Source organism: Bombyx mandarina, chromosome 13, assembly GCF_030267445.1.
Source record: "Bombyx mandarina strain Sakado chromosome 13, ASM3026744v2".
Classification (NCBI taxonomy): Eukaryota; Metazoa; Arthropoda; class Insecta; order Lepidoptera; family Bombycidae; genus Bombyx; species Bombyx mandarina.
The window spans coordinates 15717379-15727242 of record NC_143220.1 but is presented as its reverse complement, the minus strand read 5'-3'; the positions used below and the strand labels follow the sequence as shown (position 1 = coordinate 15727242).

At 34.1% G+C, this 9864-nt stretch overlaps 1 protein-coding gene across 2 annotated transcripts; it reads right to left on the bottom strand.

Annotated features, from left to right (window-relative positions):
- Positions 1–337: 337 nt before the first annotated feature.
- LOC114245028 (alpha-tocopherol transfer protein-like) lies at positions 338–9424 on the bottom strand. 2 transcript variants are annotated; one of them, XM_028177032.2, is made up of 6 exons: positions 9176–9424; positions 8716–8866; positions 8547–8651; positions 7615–7762; positions 6615–6816; positions 338–561 (listed from the first exon to the last, which is right to left on the bottom strand). In XM_028177032.2, the coding sequence occupies exons 1-6, from the start codon at positions 9300–9302 to the stop codon at positions 551–553; spliced, it is 744 nt and encodes a 247-aa protein (XP_028032833.2). In that variant the 5' UTR covers positions 9303–9424; the 3' UTR covers positions 338–550. The 2 variants fall into 2 exon arrangements, with proteins under 2 accessions (XP_028032833.2, XP_028032832.2); XM_028177031.2 differs by lacking the exon at positions 338–561 and adding an exon at positions 6052–6309 and having other exon boundaries at positions 9176–9423.
- Between the last annotated feature and the right edge of the window lie 440 nt (positions 9425–9864).

Here is a 9864-nt window from a genome sequence, read left to right as displayed (position 1 = left end):
CGGCAGAAACGCGAGCGAGAACAATTAATGGCCCCCTCGTGTTCAAATAAAAAAATTGTCAGGTCACTTGAAAATTATATTGTACCCTTAAATGGATTAAGAAAAACATACGCCTGACATACCACAGACGCTGAAACTGTACAACCATTGTGGCACCAGATCGCATAATGCATTTTTTAAACGTTCGCTATCATTTAATAAATGATATCATCACAGCTACTACTATTCCAAGTTGCCCATGAAGACTAAATTGAAAATGCAAACTAAAATTACATTTAAATATTTTCAGTTTTATTATAATTTTATAAAATTTCATGAAGCTATTTGTTGAATTAAAAAAAAGTCAATGAATATAATACAAATTACTACAAAAATCCACACAAAAGCCAAATAAAGTAACTTTATGAATAAGAACATTTGGGATTCAGAAGGTATCTCACATTCATAAGATGAACGAAGATATCTTAAACGGCGCGGCCCCATTTTCGTCAGTACTTCAAGTTTTTCAATAAAAACTTTCGAAGGAGTCCGATTTACATACGGCATGGATTCATTTATTTTCTGAAAAGATTTTTCATGTAAAAGTGAAGAAGGTTTTTGGTGTCCATTAGGTAAGAAGGGACTAGCCACTTCACCTCTCGCTACCACCGCTGGCGGTTTCCTCATACTAACACACCGGACCATTGAATATTTGAGAATGAGATTTATCAAAAATTAAGTAAGCATAATCTTATATCATGTTTTATATTATTCATCTACACCTTCATCTTTATCAGAGCACATAATGTTATAACAATATACAGTAAGCACCAATCCAATTACTTTTAAAGTACTAAAACTTTCAAACTAACGAGAAAACCGAAATAAATGTGTATTTCAAATAACAACTCAAATTCAAATTTTAAACCAAATCCATGATTTCTTTGAAATATAATGTTTAAGTTACAGTTGTACAGTATACCATACAATTATAATGGATCTCTCAGCCTTCAAATCGGCGGCATACTGCTTCTTAGCAGGAATAGGTGTTTCTATTTTTCCCTACCTATTCGTTAGTAACCTAAGATGCTGTTCCAGCTACGCTCGAACACGGGTTGGTGAGCTCACGGTTTCGCTATCAGAATTTGCTAACACTAGCCCTACCAAGAGTAGTGCTTCGCAGTATCTACCGCCGGATCGGAATCGCGACCCACTGAGAATATCCAGCGAGAAACTCAGCGGGCTGTGTCTATAGGTTAGTTTGCTCTTCGTCGTAATCAACAAGTTCGACGAGGAGAGGCCTAAAAGCACCGAGAGTGAATCCAGTGGATCCGACAAGACATGTTTCGGGCGAAGGCGGGCTTGCGTTGCTCCGTCGCGATCAGATAAGAAATAGGTGTCTAGCGGGATCCTCTCACTTAAATCTATACTAATATTATAAAGAGGAAAGATTTGTTTGTTTGTTTGTTTCGAATAGGCTCCGAAACTACTGGACCGATTTGAAAAATTCTTTTTCCATTAGAAGCCGACATTGTCCCTGATGAACATAGGCTACTTTTTTTTATTTTTTTTCAATTTTTTATTTTTTGTTTCATGTGTGTTTTAATGTTTCCGAAGCGAAGCGAGGGCGGGTCGCTAGTAGTAAATATATTCAGTACAACATGTGATTTTTATCATCTCAACGTATTTTATCATTTTTATCATTTCATTACGTATTTCCGTAAAAGTACTGTAAAAGATGTCTTGAAGTCTGGCAGTTGGTTTTACTTGGGGGTTCGTCGTGACGATAAGAGTATCCTAGGTATTAGATAAGCTTGCTTTGTCTTGCTTTGTCGTTTTTGTACAAGGCCTTGATGTGCTAAATTGACTTATACTTGACTATTACTTATGACTTGACTTATGACTTAAATTGACTATTGACTTAAATTTTGGATGACATAAATATTAATACTTCTTTTAGAATTAATCTTCTCCTAAATTTTAATAACCTTTTCAGAGTTAAAGGGCTGATTGTATTACTCTTTATACTTTTTTACAATGTTGAGTGTCACGTTGGTCAAATAATTTGTGATATTCCAAATTTTGGAAACATTGTAAAACATTGTTGTATTTACTATAGAAGATATACCCAGCGTTGCCCGGGTCATTTCAGTCATCATGATAAAAAGGGTCCTGTGAATTCATCCAGATTATAAACTATTTTGTATGCGCCATTGTGCCATTTTTGCATGATCGCGCTGACGTTAGATATATGTCTTTTTTTTACCATCGCTTCGTCCTCTACTAGCGCAGAGTTCATCCATATTACCTAGAACCACTGTGTTCATCTGGAGTGCGTTTCTAAAGAGTTTTTGCCATGTACCATCTGACTTTGGAATAAACTCCCCACCACTGTGTTTCCTGAGCGCTGTGACATGTTTTTCTTTAAACGAACTTTGCAGAACTTATTCAGTTCAGATTACAAATAGAAAAACATATGTTTCAAGTTATACAAGTCTACTCCTTTTTTCTTTAAGTTTAATATTTTAATACGGTAGGTAGCGGCTTGGCTCTGCCCCTGGCATTGCTGAAGTCCATGGGCGACGGTAACCACTCACCATCAGGTGGGCCGTATACTCGTCTGCCTAAAAGGGCAATAAAAAAAAATTTAAAAAAACTTTCCTTGTTTACAATTTTAGTTGGTTTAGTTTAATATTTAATTAACTTGCAATCTAAAGGCAGCTGACGGACCGCCTTCGCGACACTCTGAATGCTTGCGGCCATGTGTCTGGTGATTTCTATATTACACTAGCTGAATCGGCAGACTTCGTAGTGCCTCAATCGATAAATAAAAGATCTAAACTATTGTATAAAATCGACTTAAAACAAACAAAAGGAATCCGTCCGACGGGAGACACATCAAAGGAAAAACGAAATTGTTATTTTTATTTAATTCCGAGCATTTTCATATTTATCTATATTTCATATTCCTTTTAAACCTTCTCTGGACTTCCACAAATAATTCAAGACCAAAATTAGCCAAATCGGTCCAGCCGTTCTTGAGCTTTAGCGAGACTAAGAAACAGCAATTCACTTTTATATACATAGAAGATAGATATAGATTAATTGCAGCAAGTAAGAGTAACATTTATCGACTTTCTGTTTTTGTAATTGTCAAAAAGCATCCAACGCCTTTCTTCGTATTAGCCTACGGTTTTAACTCAATTTTGTTCCTCCCGGTATAGTACATACATATATTACTATGTAGATGTTGAAAAGAAATGACATTCAGATTGTCGATTTTGTTTGTTTTCATTTAAGATTAGGATCATAGATTTATTCACTACGAAAATAGCGTGACACTTTTAGCTTGTATTCATACAATAAAAAATAATAAGGAGATGTATTTTGAACGGAGTGGTACCAACTAGCAGTCAAACATAATAATTCCAACATAAAGCAAAATAGCACGCACGTTATGTCGTAAATGTGTTGTTGCAATCGTGTAAAACTGACATAAACTTGTGCAGGAACTTTAATACATTCAATTCGTTTTCAATCTGAAGCATATGTTTTATGTGAAAATTATTCAAAATATAACTTATGTTTGTAATCAACAACTCTATTCGGAATTTATTAAATCAGTTATCATAAAAACAATCATTCTTTAGCGTTGTTACTGGTGTTTTGATACAGGTAATGCAACCTTAATTTAATTTATGTGAAGCTTAAACCGATGGGCTTCATACAAGGTGAGCCGTAAGTTCATACGTATACCCATACCAACATAGAAACTAAACTTATTTATTTTAATGATACTTAATAAAACCAGGATTAATCATTTGAAAAACGTAGAGATTTTATCTTGAAACATATGAGAAAGTTTTCTTTTAGTCTATATGGCCACCAGGGGTCTGTCGAAAGAAAGTAAAGGGAGGGGAAACATATAATTGATGAAGCCGACGTGAGATCTCTTGGCGGTTAATCTCCGACTACGTTTGACAAGACAAACTTTATCTACTCCCGGGACGAAAAGGTCTCACCTTGACCTAATCTAATTCCTAAGCGATGTTTTTTTTTTATAAATATGAAAAAGGGATCGAGAGCTAAATTTAGTTCTCTAGTTCATACCAAAAACAAAGGAGCAGATCATAAATCCTTGTCTACAAAACGGAAAGAATCTTTATAATAAAACAAAGAGACAAACAAAAGAAAAACATGAGTCTGCTCAGAAATGATAAAAACTGAAAAGTAGGCGCGCTCATTAAGTGGGCAATTTAAAAGCTCATTACTCCGTCAAACGTCCTCCATTCAGTCGTATGCGCTAAACAATCAACGCAGACGGTTCTTCATCATTTAACTTGCCATTGTTGGCTTCTCAATTATAATTTAATTCATTTCCCTCAGAATTTCGTCAAACAAAATACCGATTGGGGAGATTTATTAAAGTCGTGACAAATTACAGCGACGAGAGTGACGACTGACTTAAATGCACATTCATAAAAAATAATTTTTAGATTAGCGTTTCGGACTACGTTTCCAGCCCACGTTTAACAATATTTACATGACTAATGGCTCTCAATTTTACATAAAAGTGCAAAAGCGAGTGAACTAAGGTACACCAGTGAAGTGGTCCAATTTGCATGTTTTATGCAAGCGGCGAGTGATGCAGCCGCGGTCGCACATTGCACCTCCATACAACCACTTTTAATTTTTTATATACCATTCCCGCAAATCGGATAACCGTACATAACATACGCCGCTAAAATGGGCGAGTGCTGTGCGATTTCGGTGTCTGTTTTTTGTAAGGTATTTGTCGATCTTACTTAAAAAATATCAAAATTTTATCTAAACCTTGATTGATCAAACTATACTAGGGTATCCGAATATCTCGTTATAAATCAGACAGTGAGAATTACATTACAACTACTAGCTAGAATTCCTTCGGGCACGTAGTTTTTTACGAATGCCACTAACGGATGCGAGTACGTTTTATAATACACAAAAGTACATCGTCAGAATACAGCACTAGCTAAATTGCGTTGTTCGTTTTATTGCAAGTGCGGATGGCGAAGCTCTCCAGAATTATTTACTAGGTATGTGGCAGCACATGCACTTTATTCCATTCACCGATTTTACTATTGAAACGTTTGTGGAATTTTCGCGAATTGTAGACGTCATTAAAAACATCACATGAATTTATTTCGTCATTTCTTTGATTCATTTGGAACAGGAGTATCGTATGGAATTCGAAAATGAATGAATTTTATTAAATTACTAAAAAAATTTCACGCCTTCATTTAGGTTTCATACTTCAGTGCTTCATTCCAACAGTGAAATCGTCATTCTAACATTGGTCTCAACAATCTCTTATTTTAAAATATGTAAAACATGTTTTTTTCCACGTAATTTACGCAAAGGTTCAAATAAGTTTCACTTCTTCAAATAATGGAAATCATAAAAATGTCGTTATTTAACTTAATATTTAAATATAGAAATACTTCTAAAGAAGTACACTCAAATATTCAGTCAATCGATACGAATTCACTCAGCAAATATTAGATTAAACTTTTAATAGAATTTTTAGATAGGTGCATTGATAGAAATTTTTCAATTTAAATTTCTTTGAATTCCCTATTTTTGTCATATTTCAAAGAATCAGTATTCTGTGCATTTTTATTACCAAAATCTTTGAAGTAGATTGAAGGAATTTCTTGAAGAATAATTTCGCTCTGGGAATTATTGCATTGAAATAAACTGCTGACGTCATACAACATTGTAAGTTCAACTATATTAAATTAGACTCAAGTCAATATCAGTCAGTATATCAATCAGTCAGTATATCAATAATTAATGAAAACATAAAGTTAGTTAAGAAGCTTCATATAATAAATATTTCACATCAACGATGTCGATGAAGATATTTGCCCTACATAGATGTAATATGTTTAGTGGAATTATTAAATTTAACTATATAATTAATTTTCATTACACAGAAACCTGGAATACTAATTAGGAACATAACTGAAGCTAAAAATAATTTTCAGTCCATTCATATTTTGAGTTTTGTATATAGTACTAACAAAAAATGGATTTTAACAAATTTCGAAATATTTATTAATCAAATGTAATTTTATTAGGTGGCATCATCTTGGAGTTGTACATATATAACATATATAAGTAATATTAAAGTCCATTAATCTATTTCAAGTTTCTTGAAAGACGTTTCTACATTAGAGAAAAACGAGGCAATTGTTTTTGGTCCTCCAGGACGTTTCGCTTCGTTGACTCTTTTCTTGGATTCATCTTCAAAAAACTGTTTGTTAGCTTTTAGTTTTTTCAATATATTTTCTGTAAATTAAAGTATTTTTATTTAATACTATAACTATAATAAAGTACATGGACTTTAAATTAAAGATCAGAGAGATATAATTGCAGGAGCTTGCGTTAGAGAAGTTTAGTATTAGAAACTCATATGAGAAAGCCAAAAGAATTTTTTTAAGTAGGCTTTTGCAACCTTATTACATACATTACATAACCCAGTCATCAAGTCTGTAGAGTAGGCATTTAATATTTTATTTGATTTCAAAATCGAATCAAGGCTCAGCTCCGCAGCAGATCTTCTCCATTTAAGATTCTTTAAAATTCCAAACTACCTTTCAATATGATCCCAGTACTTTCTTCTGGCAGTGCGGCAATCGAAAAGTATTCTTCAATTGTCTTAGAACCTGCTTCGTGTACTTTGATAACATTTAAAAACGTATCCTTCATAAGCGGTCTTATCATCATCATTAATTTATCCATATGACTCGGTGCATTAATGAAATGAAACTCTTTTAGTTTCACTATCATACTTTCCTGCGAATTATAAGAGAACTTTTATTTCAAATTTCGGTTGGTAAAATATTTATTATACGTCACATTCGTTATAATTGATGAACATTATGCTTGTTTTTAACACAGCATAGTTCGCTTGTTTCTTCAACTGAATATAAGCTTTGTTCGGTTTGTTGATGTTGGTGTACGAGTCGTTCCAAAAAATCAGTATATTATTTGAATTTACTGATAGTAGGGCTGTACTGTGAGTCTGCACGGGTATGTACCTACAAGAGCTCAACTTGCCGCGTAGTAGTTGATACCTTGTGGATTGAGGGGTGGCACAACCATTAATAAGATTGAATCTTCGACCTCATCTCTCGAGGTGGGTAGTGGCATTCAGTTCGTGATGCTTGTGAGCTCCGGTAGCCCCGTAAAACCAGGTGAACCATGAGCTAGTTTTCCCAACTAGAGTAATAAAAAATAGAGATGCTCGTTCAAGAGACGCCGATACGTGGCAAGAATTTATTCGTTTTAAATAAAAGTTGTCGTTATTTTTAATTAACTCAATAGAGACGCATCACCCGCGAGCACGAGAAATCTTTCTCAATTAAGGCCCGCTTATTTTTAGAATGCTTGTAATACACGACTCGGGGATGCTTAAAACTCATAACAAAAGTCCCAAACAATAATGTTCGTCACGGTCTACAATGCCAAAACACATACCAGATAAAAACATCTTCCCTTTGTAGTTTCTTTTAAACTAGGGACCGGCGATGGAACAAAAAAAATACACCATTACCGCAACTTGAGAAAATAAATAATTAAGATAATAAGTACCTGCAGATAATAAAAGAATTGTTGAGCAACAATCAAATCTATTTGAGAAATGTGTCCAAGTGATACGTCTTTCATGTTCAATATAATCACTATTCCGGGTACAGTTCCCTCTTCGTACTGCCATAAGTCCACTATCATTGTGAAAGCTCTGAAATAATTTGAATATAAGTAAATTTTCGAAAATTATTTACCAGTGATTGGGGGCCTGTTGTGAGTTCACACGTCTCTACACTACCTACAAGCTCATTCTCGTCATTTAGTTACATTGTTATCAGATTAAAGGACAGAATGGCTCTTATATCCTTGGGCCCGCGGTCTGCTCCCAACATCCGCAGACCTTCAAGTCCCATATATTCTGAGCACCCCGTAGACAAGGACATCTCGTATGAGGTTCGCCTGACTGTCCAAAAAAAAGAGCATAACTCAATTTATCAATGAAATCGAGGCTACAGGCTAGTGTCTCTTAAGAGGTGTCGACATTTATATTAATGTAGTCGGGCGGTAGTAACTTTAGGTTCAGACAAGTTATGACAAGATTCGCTGTATCAAACTAGGTGGCGATATTCACTTGAAAACGTCTACAAGCTCCGTGATCACTAAAAGTCAGGTAAGCCGTAAACGTATTTACAAAAACGAAAAAAAAATCGATCAATTTACTGTATCTCTTACTTACCATTTACCGCTTTAAAACCTAATGCGTTATCATGATCATCGTAAACAGTCCATACTCTTACATTGCTAGACATAAACTTTTCTTAATATGCGCCGAAGATTCGAAAATCGGGCTCGTCTTATGCGCAATAGAACTAAATCATCAGCCATTGTATTATTGGTCACAGTATTATTGAAAGTAGGATAAAATTTGAAATGCAGATCAAAAGAACAAAGTAAATGTCGTCAGATAATTAATAATTTTAAATCTAAATACGTACCTAACCGCATCCTGATAGACAAATTTATTAGGGTCCGAATCTAAGATCTGGCAGTATATCGGTCGATATCCTTTCTTAGTCGAGGTGCTTAGTGGGGTCACCAACCTATAAAGAAGATTGTAGCAATAATGTGATCTTTTCTAAAACTAAAACATCTAAAACTACATACCAAGTGTCCAAGGCTTTTTCAATACATTCGTTTACTTCTCTGTTTTGATAAAATGAGAACAATGTTCTGACTGTAAAATTGAGGTCAATCATGTGCTTTGTTCGCTCAGTGTCATATTCGCAGCAGTGAAATGCGAGTATTATATCAAGATCTTAAAGAAACGATATCGTTATATTAGTTTTATGAAATCGTTGCCACGATGACTTACGTAATACTTCTATAGTTTATATCAAAATCTAGTTATTCTAAAAATGAGACAATATTACTACACTGATGTAAATACACCAACGTATTGCTCTCTAAGCATTCGAATAACAAAAATGAATAGTTCACGTAAATTGAAAGATATTGAAATTCTAATACTCTTTACTTAAGTTAAAGTAAACACTTCTTTGAAACTCATAACGAGAGACGTAGAGATTAAATTTCATATAAGACAAAATAAAATCTGTTTATTTACCAGTTATAAACTCAGCTGGAAGATGCGGCTGCTTCCGAATCCATTCACGTAAATTCTCGACCATTTCTTGTCTTATGTTCACATGTTTCTTATATTCATATTGAACTGAGATCGCTTCGATTGCCATATTACACTTTCTTACAACAATACAGTATTTAATATGATTCAAGTAATTCAACGCTCAAAATCGAACGTGGCAAGGCAGTGTTGTTTGTTTGTCTGGGTCGCAATTGCAAATGGTTGAATGTGAATTGGGATCGCATCTGTGTATTGAATATTAAGTCGTTGAACTGTATTATGTCTCCAATTGAATACGAATCAAGGTCAATAATATTTAGTTATTACACGACATAACTGTAACTGTAATCTGTACATTAACAATTTATTTTCGAAACAAATTGAAATTAATCAAAATTTATAAAGATTCGCTGATATTAAACTATTAAATTTATAATTTCTAAATTCTATATTCAGGATGTAAGCTTCTACGCTTCTAGGACGAAGGCAATAGCTTTTTAATTTTCATAAATCGTATTTTTATCATCATCGAAAGTAGCCGAGCCCAGGACCCGTTTGATGGTAAGTACTTATCACTCATTACGCTCATTGACATCAATAATGCTATGAATAAAACTATAACTTAAATGCTAGTAATTAATATGATGCAAGCGAAGTTAACTCGTGAACAT

Bases quoted from the DNA above. Each gene is read 5' to 3' on its own strand.
- LOC114245028 (XM_028177031.2), bottom strand. From the start codon at position 9,302: ATGGCAATCGAAGCGATCTCAGTTCAATATGAATATAAGAAACATGTG. The intron at 7,763-8,546 runs GTACGTATTTAG...AAATTATTTCAG, and splicing joins GTCTATCAGGATGCGGTTAG to AGCTTTCACAATGATAGTGG. The intron at 6,817-7,614 runs GTACTTATTATC...TATAATTCGCAG, and splicing joins AATTCTTTTATTATCTGCAG to GAAAGTATGATAGTGAAACT.